The 21,129-nt window shown below is 37.4% G+C and overlaps 1 protein-coding gene across 1 annotated transcript in view; it reads left to right on the forward strand.

Annotated features, from left to right (window-relative positions):
- PITPNM3 (PITPNM family member 3) overlaps nt 1–21,129 on the forward strand; it is a 1,300,985-nt gene that overhangs the window by 1,106,751 nt on the left and 173,105 nt on the right. Inside the window, exon 14 of the mRNA XM_044054869.1 lies at nt 12,112–12,228. Coding sequence (XP_043910804.1) covers nt 12,112–12,228 — 117 coding nt within the window. The remainder of the gene's footprint in view (nt 1–12,111; nt 12,229–21,129) is intronic.

Consider the following 21,129-nt stretch of genomic DNA (forward strand, 5'->3'; position numbering starts at 1 on the left):
AATGGTTGGTTGTCACAGAGACAGTATTAGATTTTACGCATCATTACTTGCTTTGGTTTGAATTATGCTTGTAAAAATTAATCACAGGAAATATCAGAAAACATTAAATCTGAAAAATTTTTCACATCTAGTTACATTACATAGGGATGGTCTTGTGTTATTTAATATCCATATGCATTCTCTTTGTGTTGACTTAAACAAGGATGTGAATTAAAATATAACACCTTGGTTTGATTATCCTATAACTGACACTCTTAGTTCTTGAGGATCTTATCTATCAGATGTCTTTAACCGGATTGTTAGTTCATTGAAGAAGCTAAATTCAAAGATGGCTAACTGAGAGCAGCAACTAGTAAAAGGTCTGTGACTGAAAACTTTTCTCTAACAGAAAATATGGTAAAATTTGCAGATTTGTGTTAGCTAATTGTATCCACTAATAGTCAGAAAAGATTTATACCTTCAAGTTCTTCAAAAGCTATAATTTTCCTGTTAGAATTGCTTGGTTAAGACAGAAGATATTTCAACATGAGTCACTCAATTAATAGTACTCAGGATTCTTGTATTTAAAAAGACATCCAGTCATTAATATCTGGTATGCATGATATATTACTTAAAATAGACAAACTGGATACCAAACTAGGTTTCAAAGAAGAGACCAGAAAATATGGACCATTTAGAAATTCTTATGAAACAACAAAGTTCACAAATCAGCAGTATGGAAAAAACTTTAAATGATCATGAAGGGAGAATAACTGAAGGTGAGTCTCAGACTGAAGTTCTTTTAAAACAAAAGAACTCGCTAATAGAAAACTTTAATGATTTAGAAAATAGACTGAGATGAAATGTCATTAAAATGTATAGTATACTTAAAAAGTGTGAGGGAGACAGTATAATAAACTTCTTAACTACCTGGCTACATAAAACATTAAATCTGTCTGAAACTTTATCTTTTGGAATTGAAAGGATACATAGATCCCTGAGAGCACATTCTAAGAAGGAAAACTCACCACCATGTTCACGTATAGTTAAGTTTATGTCTAGCTTTGAAAAATATCAAATATTAAAAATAGCATGGCTCAGCCCACCTATTAAAATAGGTGAGCATATAGTCAGATTTGACAATGATTATTCCAGTAAAGTAATGAGCATAAGAAAATCCTGTCTCGCACTGATTAAGTAACTTAAAAGAACTATTAATGCCATTTTGAGTTTCCTGCAAAGATCAAACTATTTTTTCTGAAGAATCCAAAATATTTAATACACTAGAGGAGGCATCCACTTTTATTAACAACAGTAAAATCCTTAATAGTATTAAAGAAATGGAGTGGAACAGTATATCCCTGAAGAGACTGAGTGGGCTGATTTTTCTAACTCCATAGAAATAGCGAGACATTATCTTTGACCCGAGTAACATACATATCTTTATTAAGTAATTTAATAAGCTAAAGGATTTTTAAATATTTTGATATTTGTCATGTTGAGTTTTACACAATTTTGAATTTTGATATAGACACGTGTATTTTAAAAATTAATTTGCAGCTTTTGTTAGCTCTATAAAATATTTGTGTGTCTTTTAGCATGATAAATATGTATGTGCATTGATTTCCATTTTGTATTGTAGTTTAGTATGATAAGATTACCTGTCACTTGTAAATTTACAGATGTTTTTATATATTCAGGTCCTAGACCATTATACTTACTTATTTAGAGATCTAGTTATAATAATGTTGAATGGGTGAATAATATAGGAATATTTAATGGGTAATTTATACTACTATTACATAAATAGATATATAATATACTATTTGTTGGATTATTTAATATTTGTGATAAATAGAAATGGATTATTAAACGTTTGTGTAGTGATGTGGGAATAGATTCAAATGGCAAAATATATAACAAAATTAATCTCTTATTATTTTGACCTATATATGATATTATATTAATTATTTGTAAGCCATTGTAGCTTTTGGCTAGTTTTTTTTTATGAATTTTAGATGTTGGTAGGTAGACCTATAGTATAGTATTGTCTATTTGTTAGATAAACTAGGACCTTTGGTATCTATGGTATGTTGTGCTTTGTTAGCAATATATAGAGTTATAGTTGTAGACTTGTCTTTGTTTTTTTATTTATGGATTTTAGTAGTTTAGTTTGTAGAAAGTAATAATTCAAAAATGTGTAATATTAAGATAGTGTTGGAGGAATGCATTAGACTCTTATATATAAATAAATTAATATGGTGGATAAATGCATCATATTATTTTTTAAAATACATATTTTTAAATTCACACTATGGATAGTTTTAATCTATTATCTACTAACGTAAAGGGGTTAAATAATGGCAACAAAAGGAAATCATTAATGAGATATCTAAAATTAAATAGAGCAGACATGTTCTTGCAAGAGATTCAGTTGATTAAAGATATGCAATATTTAAATAACTTAGGTTATGAAATGTTATCATCTATTTCTTTCAAAAAAAGAGGAGAGGACCTGCTATACTTTGGAAAAATATATACTGTAATGCTTAAGGTCATGGAATCCATTAATGATCCCAAAGGAATGTATACATTTTTAATACTTAAATATATTGGCAAATTCTATACACTAGCTATTTTTACTGGATCACTACAATAAGTGCAAGAATGGCTAAAGTTCATTTAAACATATTTGGAAGATTCCGCGGTGGTGGTGCTGCAGTAGCGTTGTCGCCTCACAGTAAGATGCTGTCTGGTTCAATTCTCAGCTAGAGCATCTTCTGCGTGGAGACATGTGTGAATGGGCGTACCTTCACTGAAGGTTGTGCATCAGAGCTGGTAACTCAGAATGTAAAAATTAACTACCAATCATTAGCAGACCGGAGTTCCACTGTGGCGACCCCTAACTAACTAACAAAGTCATTGGAAGGGTAGTTTAATTTTACCAGGGGATTTAATGGCATATCTGATATAGAAGTTGCAAGTGAACAGAATAAAGCTAAAGTACTAAATAAATGGATTAGTAATAAAAATTCAGTTGGTTTACTAGTAAAAGCAGACAATAAGTCAATGTTCTTCACTTGTTATTCTTATGCAGATTGGACACAAACTAGGCTTGATAGAATTTATGCCTCTATAGATTTACTTAAATTTAATTATTTTAAAACTAGTCCTTGTCCTTTATCGGATCATAATACAGTAAGTATTAATATAGTAATGGATATGAGGACATTTGAGATTATTTATAGAATCCCAGCATATATGATGAAATTAAAAAAGTTTAAGAGTTACCTTAAGTAAGAAATTGAGAAATTTTCTTTGAATGATAATGGTCAGGTTAGCAAAGTCATACTATGGGAAGATGGGCTAGTAATAAAATGAAAGAGTGTGATAAAGAGTTGATAGAACTACAAGATGAAATACAAAGAGTGAGGTTTGAACAACAAAGAAATTAGATAATAGTAGTCATTAAAAAATGAATGACAAGATATGAAACAGTTTTAATACATAAAGTGGAGATAGAGTTAGAAAAAATAAAATTGCACACTTATGCAATGACTTCTGTTAGCTAATTTATGTAGATTTTTTGAAGTAAGATGTTACACAAAAAGGCACAAGTCATAATACCTGCAATCTTCACACTAATAAGCTTATTTCAGACATAGAGGAGATGCTTATTTTTAAAAAATTCCACAAGGATCTTAATAAATATAAAAATAATAATTTTGATGACTAGACATTGATGATTATGTAAAGAAAATGTTACTAATAAACTTAATGACCAACAAATATCTTTGTTGAATAAGCCTGTTACCCTGATAGAAGGTAAAGAGGCTTTTAAAAAAGGTCAAAATGGTAAAACTTCAGGGTTTGATTGTTTAATTATGGAATTATATAGCTGGCTTCCATTAAATATCTTAGAATTACTGAGTGACATTTTCAGGATAAATCAGAGTGGCAAAATAATTCCTCCCTCATAGAAATGTTCTGAAATCTCACCTATACGTAAACAAGGAAAGGATAATACATTAGTTTCCTCATATAGACCTATTTCATTATTAAATGTGGGCTATTAAATAATTGACTTCTATATTCACTACAGGATTAAGAGATATAGTAGATTAATTAATAAAGGTCAGGTGGGATTTATAGTCAATAGATTAACATATGATAATAAAGGGCAGTAACTATCTTAGATTTAGCAAAAGGAATGAATAAGAAATTGGCCCTAATTAGCTTAGATATTGAGACAGCTTTTGAATCTGTAGAATGGAACTACTTGTTTAAAACTTTACAAGTGTTTGCATTTCCAAAACAGTTCATTGGAATATTTAAAAACCCTGTATAGAGACTGCAAAACATATGTTAAAATTGGTTCTTAGATTTTGCAAGGATTCACTTTAAACAAAGGCACAAAGCAGTGACATCCTTTGTCCCCTCTACTATTTGCATTAGTTATCAATAGTATAAGAAGCAATGAAAAAAAATAGATTTTCAATTAACAGAGATTGTCAATCTAAAATACAGCTTTTTGCAGATGACATTTTACTAACTATAGGAGATATAAATTATTCAATCAAAGAAATAAATGAGGAAATTGAAATGTTTCAGGAAATATGAGGGGAGAGGAACACAACACTATTGCCACATTATGTGAGTTTATGAATGCTATTATTGAAGGTGGATGTCCAAGTTGTCTAAGTTAATTATAAGTAATAATACTTTTGATGGAAAATTCTGGAACATTTTAAATAGTAGTGCACTGAGTGACTCAATAGATGGTAAGAATAAAACGTTTTACCTAAATCAGTTAGTCAAACTTCTTCAAGTCTATACTGAAAAGTTTTTATGTGGAAATGTATACATAGAATGTTTGTTACTCCCTATAAAATCTCTAAGTCTAATGACCAACAAATATCTTTGTTGAATAAGCCTGTTACCCTGATAGAAGTTAAAGAGGCTTTTAAAAAAGGGAAAAAATGGTAAAACTTCAGGGTTTGATGGTTTAATTATGGAATTATATAGATGGCTTCCATTAAATATTTTACAATTACTGAGTGACATTTTCTGGATAAACCTTTGTTGGAGATGTAGTAAAGATGACAACACACGTTATAATAATATATGGCCACAATTGTTCAAGAACTACATAATGGACCAATTCAGAACTAAACACATATGCTCTCATTCCTACTTCAAAAAGCATAATACTTTCTCACACTCATCACTAAACTCCAACATCTGTATCACCATTTTAACATCAGGCTCACCATAAGTGCAGATATCCACCCCAGCCCAGGCCCAAATCCATCCTGTCCAACACAAACTGCTCCAAAACAAATGTCAGAACATAACACCCCCACTATCTTCATCTTTGGGCAAATCAACAGTAACAAAACCATCTTTTAATGCTAAATATTAATATTAGAAGTATCAAAAATAAAATACCTGAACTCCAGGCAACAGTAACACACTACTCCCCAGACATAGTTGCTTTAACAGAAACCTGGCTAAATAAAAACATAGCTAACTCAGACGTTCTCCCTACCGGCTACAATATCATTAGACAAGACAGACCACTCCGTAAAGGGGGTGGAACTGTCTTACTGTTTAAGTCCAACTTAACTGTACATCAATTACCAAACTCCCACCCCTCCCCCAATAATTTGAACATACTTATTTCACAACTTCAACTTCACCCTAAAAAAGTCATCATCACAATTCTGACCTATATTCCACCTGGTAATACACTTACTAGCCTTGAAGACTTCTTACCCTGGTGTTCTTCCACATACTCACAAGAAACCCTTATTCTGTGGGATTTCAACCTAGATTGGTTCACCTGTATATCAGAACCAACAAGTAATCTAATAAATCTCCATTGCTACCAGCAGCTATTCCAAATTTCAACTAGATGTGATAAAAAAATCTAAAAGGGAATCTATCCTTGACTGGGTCCTAACTAAAAACCCCATATTGTACCCCCACGCAGGCAGTCTCCCAGACACCTTAAGTGACCACAACATAATATACCTTATACGTAGTAGAACAAGCACATGCAAAACCACTAACTACATATTAACTAGAAATACAAAAAAAATTATCTCCTGAGGTCTTCAGTACGTTACTCTGTAACTATGACTGGACCCCCTAAAAACCCTCCCACTTGATCAAGCTGTTGCATATTTCAACAAAACATTTCCACAACACCTAGACACTGTCGCTCCATTGTGCATCATCAAGATTAGAACCTCTACAAACCCCTGGCTCAGTAAAGAAACCAAACAAATCCTCAAGTCCAGAGACATTGCCTGGCTTTACTATCAAAAAAACAAAGAAACACAAAGCCTAACTAAGTACCAAGAACTGCGCAATTGTGCAAAAATCATTAGGCTGGATAAAAAGTCCTACTACATGACATTAAAAACTAAATATCAACACAACCCTCCAAAATTTTGGAAAAATGTAAACCAGCTACTAAAACCCACCCAAAAGGCTACCCCAAACCAATCACCCCTGACACTAAAGTTTCCATCGAAACACAATTCAACTCCTACTTTGTGAACTCAGTTCTATCCTTAGTATCACAGGGCAGTTCCTTCCTCACTATCGCCCCCAACACAAATAACACTAATACAAGTTTACCCTCAAAACAGTTTTCACCACTTCAATCAAAAGCATGCTCTCCAAATTAAACACCTCATCAACAGCAGATGACCTACTTCCCCAGCTATTTCTTGAAACACACAACAGATGCTATTGCTATCACAATCTCCACTCTCATAAACAGATCAGTTGTTGAAAACTATGTGCCCAAACTCTGGAAAATATCCTGTGTTACACCCATACATAAAGGCGGGACCTCCACTGAACTTAATAACTACAGACCCATTGCTTTACTCTCCCCCCAAAATCCTAGAAAAATGCATCCATACCCAGGTGCTAAAATATCTCCTAGACAGCAACATCTTGTCAGCTACTCAGCATGGTTTCAGACCTGCCCATAGTACCACTACAGCCCTCCTCTGCTTCACCGACACAGTAAACCATCTTAAAAACGAAGGCTGCAGGGGTCAATTCTGTTTTTGGATATGTCCAAAGCATTTGACAAAGTCTTGCACCAAATCCTGCTAAACAAACTAAATCAATATCACCTATCAAATTCCACGGTTACTTGGTTCCAAAGCTACTTAACTGACAGGTACAAAGCTGTGAAATGGGAAAATTATCTCTCTCCTCAGCTGTCCATAACTATAGGAGTCCCACAGGGTTCTATCTTAGTACCACTACTATTCACAATCTTCACAAATGACCTCCATACCTCCACACAGGATGCGTCTATCATTCAGTATGCAGATGACACTACCTTAATCTGTGCTGCACAAAACATTCCCACCATCCTGCAAACAACTCAGCTAGCATTCTCTGACGTTGAATACTACCTTACCAAAGCCCAACTTATCCTCAATGTAAAGAAAACTCAGCTTATGATTAGAACCAGTTCTAACAAAAACACTGATAGCAGTCAGTTCACTATCTGTTCCGCAAATGCTACTCCATTCACTCCAGTGGCGCAGGCTAAGCTATTGGGAATAAAAATAGACTCCCACCTAAAATTTGATAGTCATCTCAACTTAAATATTAAAAAAGTACATGCCAAACTGGGATCACTCTACCGTATTAAACCATTTCTTACCAACAACACAGTATCAGCCATTGCTCTCTCCCAACCTCTATCCACCCTACTCTATGCATCTCCCATTGTGACTAATCTCAACAAAACTGAATTAAGCAAAATGGAAGCCTGCTATAACAGAATTGTCCACTTTGCTGCAAATTGCTCATATAGAACTCATCACTGCACTGCTTTGAGACAGCTCCACTGGCTTGAACTACCTAACCTCCTAGGCTACAATCAGCTCTGCCTCTGTCATTCGATCTATTACCTCTCCAGTAAGTGTCCTGCTCTCAAAAACCTAGTACAACATCACTCAGCCAAAAGGCCTCTTAGATTATCAAGCAAACTACTACTAGAAGTCACCAACAGCTACAATAGCTTTGGAGATACACTATATAGTAGTTCAGTGGCTAAAAAAATGGAACTCTGTCCCCACTAGCATTCAAAACACATTGTCCAAAACCTCCTTTAAAGACCTCATCAGGCAACATCTCAAGCAAAGTTGGCAGTGCCATGATTGCTCCCCAGGCTAGTGAAAGCGGATAAGGTACACATACTAAACCTAGAGTACTTAATAATAGTTTTCAATCTTACTCACAAATACTGGCTAGTCTACAATGTATGTACTGTACCTGTGTACCATGTATGTATTCTACCTATCTTCCAAATTTCAGCTGTACACCACAACTCTATTAATTACCTTTATTTTTAAATTAATATTTTGTTGTTTGTTCTCTCCACTGTAACTGTTGATGTGCTGCATACCACTGTAAAAACATGCCTTTTGTAATTTGTGTGTATACTGATCATGTCTAAATAACTAAATGTATCTGTAAATTTTCTATGTGGAGCTTTTCTCCCTGGGCCTCTGCTGAAAAAGGGCCTTTTCGGCTCAGTCAGACACCCCCAGTTAACAAATGTAAAATAAAAATAAATGTAAAAGCTGATTGGTTGCACATGTTTATGGCTTGTGAAAAACTAAATGTAAATTAGGAAGAGATAAGTATGTTTTTAAGGGATTATGGTCCGATAATTGTTCTTTAACTGGATCAGTAATATGAATGAATGTTACATTTCCTCTATGTATAAAAGCCAAAGAGCAAAAAAAAAATGTTTTGGGGTCTCTTGGCAGTTGCTAGAAAAGTTATTACAAAAAACTGGAAATCAAACTCAGTTCCTACTTTCAAAGAATTTTTAAATTTAACAGCAGTACTGTGCAAAACTGAAAAACAATTGATCAGAATAAGATCTAAAAAGCATACTAAGACTTTCAGTGATTGGGATAACCTTGAAATGTTATTGAAATACCAAGACTCTTAATGTGTTGATTGTATAAGGTTACCTTGATGATTCAATGCATTCCTATCATTGTATAGCAATATGTGATGTTGAATTTCTTCCTTGATGTGTATATATTGTAAATATGTTAAATTAATAAAAAAATTCTTTAAAAAATAAGAAGAATCTAAACCCAGCAAAGGATGTGTTTCTTAAGATGCAAGCCATCACAACAGTTCCTTATTGCAAACAAGGTCTTTAGAAAAAGCGGACAGTGAACAGTTCAGTACGGTGTCTTCATATGATGCCAAGTGACAATCTAACATTTAAGGAAATGTGACAGATGAAGTTCAATCACCTTAACTCTTCAAATACAGTGCAAGGATTAGATAACTAATGTTAGTAATGATGTGTTGATGATTGTTCATGGTCACATTTCTTCTAAGTTTTAGTACTGCTGGTCTTTTAGAGCTAGGACACAAATGACTATCATCAGGTCTTACAAGTAGTGATTGGCAACACCCTTGGTTCTAATTGAGAACACTGTGTCCTGTGTATTATCCTTGTGCTGACATCACTGATCCAGCTTTGATTCAGGGTCATCCATAAAGTCTTATTTATGTAGAATACCATAAAACAAGCATCTATGTGGATGGCTGAAAGATCGGAGTCATTTTTATTTATCTGCTTCGAATCCTAAGTTCAGCCAGTACAGTTCTGCAGGAAATACTACAAGCTTGCCATTTCTAAGTCTTGATCATCACCTCTGTTGCAACACTACGTTTTGAAATTCTATTTTCAAAAAACTGCAGCAGCCTTTACAAACCCCTGATTATCTTTTCCTATAGGTAGACTTTTAGCTTGGTTTATTTCTTTAACATCAAAAGAACCAGGCAATGCATGCAAAATGTAACAAATTTATTAAAACTGTGTAAAAATAATGAACTTAGCTCTTTCATCCCTCAATGTTAATGTGACTTCATCAGAGTAAAAACTTCAGAAGTACAAAGTCCTCATATATGTAACAAAAACTCCACCCTTAACATTCATCCACACCTGGTCCAAGTCATTCTGTATTTAAAGTGATACACACCTCCTAACCGATAAGTATATAAGGTTAACAAAATTGTCCCCATGTAACAAACATGTGCAATCATAATTCATAAAAAACAATGAAAGAGTAAAAAAGAATGTAGGGTAACAGAGTAGTTCTAATTGTTTAATTGCATGTACTTACCAGTAGGATTACAAAACTGCATAAAAGTTGTAAACAGAGTAAAAAAGAAAAAAAATGTATTGTACTCCAAATGAGTGTCATTAAAGAGTGTTGCACACTCTGCAAACAGGGCAGTAAATACTAATATTGTATAGGTATCCATCTTTTCATGTTAGTTTTGTCGATGTATTCACAGTCAAAATAACTAATAATGTTTCACACACTATAAGCAAGGTAACATGCACTAATCTCGTAAATATCTGGAATATTATAAATATTTGTCACCACATTGTCTATAAATTAATTCATGGTAAATTCATACATGAGTAGAGCAAACGCTGGTCTTGAAAACAGTAACAACCAGTAAGAACAACAATAAGACTACCCGTCCACCCAAAAAGTAAGGAAAACTGCCTGACAAGGCGTCTAACTAAAAATTAATAGATTTCAAGTACACAGGCCAAGGAAACAAAGTTATTAAGACTCCATGGGCCTTTGGCACGTGTTCAATTGCCACTGTAGTTCCCAGACTTCTAGTAAAATCTTCCATGGCCCTCCTTTTAGCTCCTGGTCTACTATGTCAACAACAAAAATCTTAAATGATTGTCCTATGTTTAATTGTATGTGTCTATATAAGGCATTTCACTGCTCTTTTTTCTTCATGTGTCTAAGGTGCTAATAAATTCTGTCCTTAAATATCCTCTCAGTTTTACCAACATAAAAAAGGACAGTCTTTACATTGAGCCATGTAGACTAGACAATGTGTAAAACAGTTACAATGCTCAGGACACTGAATCTTTCCATAGCCATGAATATTAATAAATTTAATTATTTGCTGTAACGACAATATTTGCATCTACCACACTTGACTCTACTCCTTTTATTGGTTCTTATAAATTTGAATCTCCTTTTGATGAAATTTTTATAGGACCAATCCCTCCTAAATATAAGGCAGGGGGGTGATCCCCATCTTTTGTGTGTTGATGACACCAACCTCAAATATTTTCCAATTTGTACGTAAACTTTCACAAATAAAGTTGGAGACTCTGTTGTAAGAAATGATACATCCTAGCCTGTCATGTTCACTCTGTTTTAGGTAATCAGACATGTTAGTTGGAATCCCTCCATTAAAACCCTGTCTTAATAGGGGTGTATAAATCCCCTTTGCCCTTTTGTCAATAACTCTAACAAAGATCTTATGAAGTAAAACCTCAGGGTAACCCCTCTTGGTTAACATCAATTTTAAAACATTACACTCAGCATTAAAAGTATCAGCAGCTGAAATCATGCAGGCCAGCCTGAAGAGTTGACCTTTAACCAGTGCCTTCTTTTGGTGTATGGGGTGTCAGCTGTTAAAGAGTAAAAGGGAATTAGAATACATTGGTTCTCTGTAAATGGTCAATTTAAACTGCCCATTGCCTATGTCTTTCCTAGGTTCAGCATCTAAATAATGAAGACAACTATTGGATTTAACCAAAGTAAAGAGTCCATCAGTGTTTCCCAGGGTTTGGTTCTGGCTTTTGGAAGCTTGTTTTTTGGTTAATATATTATTTTATGACAGTTAGCTATTTTGTGTTCTGAAATTTTTAAAAGCATGCTTGCTAAAGTTAAATACTTATTGATCTGAAAAGTTGAAAGTCCCTTATTTGGAAGACCATAGTTTACTGCAATCCATTGTACTGTTGTGTAGAAATGGTACAAGTCCAGCAGACTGTCCTAACAGACTTGAAAGTCATGCAGTGTTATCACGTTGGTTGTAGTCTGTTTTCATACACTCTGTTACTCGTAGTGAGGCAGACTCCCTAAGCAGTTCTGTGGTTGTCATTTTCTAATATATGAATGACATGTACAACAGGCAGTACATTTGTTGGTTCAAACTCTCAAAATGTGTCACTTGTTTCAAATTTGTGCCAGTAGGGTTTAGATATCTGTTTTTAGATTCTTGCAAATTTTCTTTCAGGTGATGAGATATGAAAATGTTAACATTCCAGAAAGTGATTGGTCAGAGTCATCTACATTTAGCCCATCTAATCCAAAGGAGAAATGGCTACGCAAGAGAACCCATGTGAAGTTGAGAGTAAGTGTTTTCACTTATTCAGACCAATGTGAAATATGTAGTCATACTCTTCCAGTGTTATGCTGTATAATACTGTTGTAATGCTCTCTCTCTTTCTAGACTTCATTATAAAATGGCTTCCCTACTATCATGTACTGTTGACCATACAGGCAGAAGATTAAGATCTGTTAATATTTATTACACGAGAAAGAGGTTTACAGTAGTGTCAGACCAGGGCATTCATGATCAACACACCGCCTTTTCTATAAGAGTGGGGATTTTATCAAGGTAGGTGTGGTTAGTCTACAAATGTTAACCCATAATAGATGGGTGTGCAACAGGCTTCTATATATTGCTATGTAAATTCTGAATCAAAGATGACATAGCAAGCATAGCTGGCCTTAGGCATAGGACAACTAGGCGGCCGCCTAGGGTGCCACTCTAGTAGGGCCGCTTTTCCAGTAATCTGGATGGTGTACGTACACCAGGATGGGGCCACCAAGTGGTGTTGGGGGGTGCTGTGGACCCTTTGCCTAGGGCACCAGTTGACCAAAGGCCAGCCCTGATAGCAAGTCCTAATTTACATGTATGAGTTGTATCTGGATTATACCTGATACAACCTGGAGTCCTATTAGATAGCTTGTGGATGCTTGGACTTTGTGAATTAAGAAGGGGGTTTACTATCTGTCCTCCAATGTGTTCAAGTCTTACAAGACTGAACACAATTGCTGTACATCCTGCCCACAGCCACTACACTTCTTTTCAGTAAAGTTATTTCTGTGGATTCTTTTAGTTATACTTAGAACTAACTGGGCAATAACTGACTGCTGTAACTCACCTGGTAACACATAAGTGGCAGAATATTTTATATATGAAAAGATAAATGCACCACTGACTACCTTTTCTCCTCTATGAAGGAAATCCTAAGTCAGTTGTAAGTATTTCATTTCTGAAAAGTTTCTTCTTACTAATTACTTTTGTGTTTGCAGAACAAAAACTTGAGAAAATAAAGTCCACTTGGTACTTATTTACTCAAATGTTTCTGTCTTTTTATAAAAACCTGTATATCATAATCTTGTGTTCAAATTTTGGTATAGTTATAGTCATTTACAGACTAAAGCATCGGGGATAGGATACATTAGCCATTATTTAAAGCTTCATACAGTACTGTTCTACCTCAGGTGAGTTCCTAGACAGTAGTGAGTCAGCATTTAGGATATGGTGTGTAATGTAGTCCATGGGTTCATAAACAGGGGACTTAAAGCATCAGTGGACTTATTAGAAAGGCTATCAGAACAAAACAAATATTCCATTGTAAGTTCTCAGATTAAATAATTTTATCATGGTCTGAGGTGTAATAGTTAATGATGATGTATCTAAAAACACAATACCACATGAGGTCATCACTCTACTGAGAGTCTAGTTGTGAGGTATGAAACTGTATCATTCTTCCTAAGATTTCACATGCAGATTGCCATTCTTGCAAGCCTGTAATGTAAAGAAGGAAAGGTAAGACTCTGTCCACTTCATAAGAGTTTCTATGGTGGTGTGATACACCCAATGTACAACTCATTACAGCAACCATCTTTTCTCAAACACACATTTAAAACATGTGCACCCCTCCCTCCCCTTCCTATGGCATGAGCATCTTTATAGTGACCATGGACTGGAAAAGTTTAAGTAAGAATTCTGTTGAATGCACCCACACACCTTTTCCTTGTGTTAGTTTGCTTGTTTCTTTTGGTGGTTTTGAGTAGTCTTTTAAATGGGTATTCTGTTTTATGCACTGCACTGCAAACCGTATGCATTAAGGCATCAGATGCCCATAGTACTAACATCCCTAAATGCACAAGGTGAAGTAAGTTAGATACCAGCTGTGGCAAAATCACTGATTCTTCTTACAGCTGAGTGCATGCACCCTTGTTTCCATCTTAACAAAAACCCTAGAAATGCTTGATATATTTACTTTTATGTATCCAGCAATAAGCCTCACACACACAGTCAGTAACTCACAGTTCTGACAGTGAACTTTCATCAGCATCATCAACCACCTTTTCCCTTTCTTTTCTACATTGGTTTGGAATATCATGTCAACTCTTGCCACCTGTTTTGTTTCAGTGTCAGCTTCCTACCTTCCTTGATAGTCATACCTGACTGTCACAGGTCTTCTGTCATGCAATCTATACATCTCTTAGTTGGATGTCCTCCTTTCCTTTTGCCTTCTTCCAAATCTTCAACAAACCATCATCTCCTTTCCTGTACATGTGACAGTATCATTGCGATTTGTTTTCCTTGTCCTACCCTGCAACTGGGGCAACTTTGACTTCTGTTTTAATGCCCTGCTTTCTCCATCTATCCCACAGTATAAAACTTTACTACCCACCTCAGAAACTTCCTCACATCACATCAACATTTCTCAACTGCTCTACTTTCACCTTCCAGGTTTCTGTGTCTTTTGCACTGGCACTAAATTGCTTATTCACCAGTTATCTATCATACATCTTTCTCTTCATACTGCTATGAGTACCCTCTAAAGCCATTTCCCCCAACATCTTGATCATATCTGCTGTGATTTCATCTGAGACTGCTGCATTCCTTGACCTCATTTTTGTTAGTGCTGTTCGTATTTCTTGTGTCTAACGTTTTATTATGATATAATATGGCTTAAGAGTGTGGCGCACACACCTCTCAGCTGGCCAGATTTCTGCCTCATATTTTTGGTTTGTTCCTCATAAAATGTGTAGTTTTCTAGATTTTTTGATAAATCAGGGAGGTTTGAATTCATTAAATAATGACAGGCATTTGAGTTTCAGACTTCATATCCTTCAGAAAAATGCATAACACAATGTCTTTTATTCTAACAACTTTCTAAGTTTATGAGAACAATATTTAAAATCTGTCCCTATTTTTTGTGGCTCTGTTCCCCCATTTTTATTTGGCTTTTTCCAGATTTTTTGTGTTAAGAGGTTGAGAGGCATGGTCACACAGCTAACTGAAAGCATAGCATGTAGAATTTGACTCTGGTTTGAATTGTGATATCTCCTTTTCTTAATCTAGTGACTGGTACTTATGCAAAGCATAAATCCACAGTTACACACTGGCATGGGTACAGATGGTGAGTTTTCATCCATTTGAGTAACAATTAGTATTGGTATGTCTTGCACCAGAGGAACTTACCTTGTTGAGCATGTCAGAAAGAGTTGATTCATATGATTCCTGTTATCTTTGAACAGGGTATCATTGCCATAATATGCACTAAAACTGGCTAGAGTGCTTCTGTTCATGCTGGATTGGCATTCATGCATTTATTTTACAGAGACAGGACAGCCTGTAGCCATCAATGTCAGCATGTGGCCTGCAACAGAGCTCTGTGTATATGTCACCTCTGCAGCTGTTAGTAGTTTCTAGTCTGATATTTTTCTACTTGTGTTGCTTTGTTTTAATGTTAGACATGCAGTGTAAACAGACCACACATTGCAGTGCATAGTCAGCACTGGTTTCAGCACAGAAAGTGCTATACTGAATGTATAATTTTGTTCTCTGTGACTCTGCCACTTTTGTATTGTCATGATGAATATCCATACAAGACTTCACCTTGTTTCTTTTTCTAACCTCTTACAGATTTGGCTTTTATTGGGAAGCAGGTCAGTTTCTGCCATACCCCTAACCACTGCAGTCATACACATCCCTGAACAAGGATGTTTAAGAAACTAGGTAGAACTGATTTGTAGGCACAGCCTAGACAATCTGAATCACGGTATGCACAACAAAGAGCTTTCTGACCTTGTAAAGTATCCTCTTGAGAAACCCTTATGCATGTCTATGAGCCATTTATAACATTATGAATGTTCCACTAAAGTGCATGGATAACCACCCTGGTGACATCAGTCATGGCTCAGGGGGAATACAATATCAACTGCAGTACCTGAATTCTTTTTTTTTTGGGGGGGGGCTACATATTCTATGCTTATCAAGTCAATACCCATCTAGAAAATCATTCTTTGTAAAACACCGGTGGGGGCTGGAACTGTAGTATATGTTGCCATCATGCACACTGCCAGCATATGGAATAAATATTTTCATTTGGTGGTGATCTGTATTGCAGATCATCTGGCAGGTCACACAGTGGCAACCCTTCCATTGTGCGTAATTTCAGTATATGGTCAGTCAGTGGCACACAAGATCAAAGGAGAAATAGCCATGTTATAGGAGACATGCATAATGGTGACTGTGCCCTCTGTTGTCATGGGAAACAAATATGAATTTACAGATGTTGCATCAGGACATCAAGGAAGATTTTCAGTATCCTCAAGGTGGATGACTTGCAAACCACCAGAGTATCCCCTGCTTAATGCTGGGAAAGTATTTGAGCCAGAATAGTTACTGTAACACATACCTCAGTTTCCAAGAGTACAGCCGAGGCAGAATTACCTGTCATGCTACATGTGGCCAGCACATGTAACAAATGGTCCTGAGTAGGTCACTGTAAACTCAGGAGTTAGCAGCAGTGTGATGGTCAGTCAATGAGCACTAGGTAACACATTTTTGATGTCATTAAGGATGTGATGCCCGTGCAATGGCCCAGCAATCAAGGTCCATATAGGGAAAGAATAATAAATACACACACAGTAAAGTACAATTTCCCTTAAGAGCACACAGTTATCACAGTCAGTCTGGGGCTGGTTTCTCCCTTTCTCTCCAGGTCCCCAATAAGACTCCCCACTGGCACAGCTATATGGTCCAGATCCTAGCCTAGTGGGCATGCTAAAACCTCCAGCACCCTCTCTGTCCAACCAGTGCTTCATGTCCCTGCCCAAGTAGTTGACACACACACTTTGAGATAAGAGTTATATACAACCACACAGACACTTCTGGGGAAGGATGGCACAGGTTCTCCAGGTCACCCCTTTTAGCCAGACTATACGGTAGTACCACTTGCCACCACCCATTAATATTTATCAGCTACTAAAAGGACCTTATGAAAGGGTGTCCAATTATACTATGCAATATAATTATCCAAATGGTAAGTGCAACTGAACAGTCAAGGCTTGTTGGAGTGGCTTAGCCAGTATCACTATATACATGCAATGTACTCTAGAGCTTAAATTACCTCTAAACAAAACAGCCACAGTAGAAAGGTTTTAAAATATTTAATAATAAGTAGTAAAAACACAAGACAATATTTCTTACTACACAGTGCTAGTCAACAGTTCAAAGATCACAGAGAAATACTTAAAATAATACAGTAGAAAAGTTTTGACATCAATTCAGAACAAACTAATCTGATCTTCCTAGTTCCTAGCTATATCTAAGAGAAAACACAGTTCTAAAATAAACTTACATATAGAGCAAGACAGTGCTGGTGATGTTGGGTGTTCTCAAGACAAATGCTACATGCCCTCATTCTTTCTATCCTTAAATTGATAACACAGTACCACTGATTCATTTCAGATTACATAATTTCTTTCTGGTTCCAGACTAACAGAAACTCAAAGATTAATAGCCCTTTTGATCTTGCAGCTGTTCAGGAAGCTAGAGCAATAAAAGAAATTATACATGTAAATTCTAGCCATTAACTCTGGCCTCAAAACAGTAGGCAGAATGCCTCCCTCTAGACATCTCAGCTCTGAGTTTTAGATCAAAGAATTTCACAGTGCTTGACTTATCAGTTTTCTTACAGCAGAGTGCCCTGTTGTTACATTTTTTTCAGTTCTACATCCAATACATTATTTTCACATTTAAGAGAACAAGCCTGTGGCTTACATTAATATTTAAAAATGACAGAATTATCTACAAAGTTTTATCTGGCTAGGCTGGCAGCCTTCACCTATCTTCACACCCCCCCCCCGGAGAACTCAAGCTAGTTTCTCAAGTGACCCTTGAGAAACGTTGCTTGAAAAGGTTAGGTGTATCTGAGTATACCTTACCCCATTCCCTGTCTTGAAAGTCCATTGCATTGGCATTGCTAATCCCACTGTGGTGCAGTACTAACATATATGCTTGCAACCCATGGCTCCATCTTAGCAACTTGGCATTTTGCTGGCTGGCTCTGTTTAACCATATTAGGGTATTGTATTCTGTCACTACAGTGAATTTTCTTCCATACAGATAAGGCTGAAGCTTCTGAAGTGCTCACATTATGGCTAGACATTCCTTTTCTACAGCTGCATAGCATTCCTCTCTGGGTTGGAGCCTATGACCGAGATAAACCGCTGGGTGCTCTTCTCCCTCTGAAGAACTCTGGCTAAGTATAGCCCCCACCCCATGATTTGAAGCATCCACCTGCACAACAAATTATTTGCTGTAATCTGGACTGGCTAACACAGGGTGTCCTCCCAAAGCTTTGTTAAGCTTCTGGAATGCCTGCTCACATGCTGAGGTCCACAGTACCTTATCTGGCCTGTTTTTCCTTGTCAGGTCTGTGAGGGGAGCAGCTTTGGTACTATAACTGGGGACAAACTTTCTCTAGTACCCTGCTGTCCCTAAGAATGCCCTCACCTGCTTTTTGGTAACAGGTGCAGGCCATTCCTGAATAGCTTCTACTTTGACAGGTTCTGGCCTGATCTTACTACTCGCCACTCTATGTCTCAAGTAAGAGACCTCTGCCATACCCACCTGACATTTGCTGGGCTTATTGGTCAACCCTGCCCTCTGTAGTCTGCTCAGCACCTCCCTGACATGTTGAAGGGGCTCTTGCCAGGAATGGCTGTAGATGGCAATATCATCTAGATAACCAAGGGCAAACCCTCCTGCTCCTGATAGTGTGTGATCTACCAGCCTCTGTAAAGTTGCTGGGGCATTTTTCATCCCAAAGGGCATCTTTGTGAACTCATACAAGCCAAAAGGAGTCACAAAGGCTGACTTCTCTCTAGCACTCTGGGTCAAGGGCACCTGCCAGTAACCTTTGGTAAGATCAATGGTGGTAAGATACTTAGCCCCACCCAGCTGCTCTAGGACCTCATCTGTCCTCTGCATGGGGTAAGCATATGACTCTGTGTGACTATTTAATTTTCTGTAGTCCACACAGAACCTGGTGCTGCCATCTTTCTTTGGCACCAGCACCACTGGGGAGGCCCAGGCACTGTTGGACTCTTGAATTACCCCTAGTTCCAACATCTCCTGTATCTCCTCCCACAGAGTCTGTTTGACTCTCTCAGGCACCCTGTAAGGGGCCTGCCTAATAGGCCTTTTGGGTCCTGTATCCACCAAGTGCTGCACCAAGTGGGTGCATCTTGGTTTCCCAATAAACATGTCCCCAAATTCCTGTAACACTGCTCAGATTTCCTGAACTTGGGCAGGAGATAGCTGCTGGGACACTGCTACCCCTTCCACTGAGGTGTCTGTCCGAGTCTCACTTAGGAGATCAGACAACAGATCTCCCTCAGACTCCCCCTGCAAGCTACTGCAAATACTCAGCACAAGTGCCTCCCTATCATGGTAAGGTGTCATCATGTTAATATGGTACAATTTGTGCCCCTGCCTTCTGCCTAGCAGTTCCACCATGTAGTTAACATCACTTACATTTCTTACCACCTTGTAGGGTCCTTCCCAAGCTGCTTGCAGCTTGTTGTGTCTGACAGGAATGAGAACCATTACCTGCTGCCCTACAGCATGCTCTCTAGCTTGAGCATTCCTGCCATACCATGCCTTTTTCTCTTATTGGGCTTCTGCCAGGTTCTCCTGGGCCAAGCTCATGGGTTCCCTGAGCCTTGTCCTAAGGTTTGGGATATATGCCACTACAGACTCCTTGTGAGATTTACACTCACCTCAAATTAAATCTAGAGGTCCCCTCACCTTATGCCCATACAACAACTCAAAGGGTGAAAACTCTGTGGATTCCTAGGGAACCTCTCTGTAAGCAAACAACAGATGGGGCAAATATTTGTCCCACTCCCTCTTAAACTGGTCTGTAAATGCCCATAGCATGGATATGATTGTAGAGTTTAACCCCTCAACAAGACCATTAGTCTGGGGATGGTAAGGGGTGGTCTTCAGTTGCTTCACCCCACAGTACTTCCACAGACAAGCTAGCAGGTCTGACATGAAATTGGCCCCTCTGTCAGTCAGTATTTCTTTGGAAAACCTACCCTGATGAAAATCTCTAACAAAGCGTTTGCCACCTTTTCTCCCTCAATGGAGGACAGAGCCACTGCCTCAGGGTATCTTGTAGCATAATCTACTACCACTAGGATATACTTTTTCCCTGTGGAACCTGGGGTACTCAGAGGCACCACAATATCCATTGCTACGGTCTGAAATGGCTCCTCAATCACAGGCAAAGGCATCAAAGAGGCTCTCACCTGTCTCCTGCTTTGCCTACCTTTTGGCACTGCTCACAGATCCTGCAGTACCCTATTACATCTCTGGAAATTCCAGGTTAATATAAGTTCTGCATAATACATCTCTTTGTACGTTTTATGCCCATATGACCTGCAAAGGGAATATGGGCTTTGGCTAGAAGTGCTATACTGCTGTACTCTCTCACCTTCTAGCCCTCCCTCAGGGGTCCACTCTCTATACAGTAACCCTTTGTCCCAGTATACCATCTATACAGTAACCCTTTGTCCCAGTATACAAAATCCCCCTTCCCTTGAGAATCAGATGCCTCACTAGCTACCTGCCGCAGGCCTTGCAATGTCAGGTCTGAGAGCTGAGCCTGTCTCAACTCTCTCTTTGTAACCCTTCCCAGCTCCCCTTCAAAAGGAAGTTTGGCATCCTCTGAGAGTGGTGCCTCACTGTCAGCCTGGGTACTACTACCCACCTCTACCTTTTACAATCACTCTGTCCAAGGGAACATCAGTACCCATAAGCAGCTGTGGCTCACCTTCAGTCTCACTGCTACAGCATAGCTTTTTCCCTGAAGTAACCACCTCACCAGTCCTGACTGCAAGTATGCAGTCTGTCTGGGTCCCCCCAGGCTAA

The sequence above is a fragment of the Protopterus annectens genome, chromosome 13.part0 (genome assembly GCF_019279795.1).
Source record: "Protopterus annectens isolate FY-2018-M chromosome 13.part0, PAN1.0, whole genome shotgun sequence".
NCBI classification, from domain to species: domain Eukaryota; kingdom Metazoa; phylum Chordata; order Ceratodontiformes; family Protopteridae; genus Protopterus; species Protopterus annectens.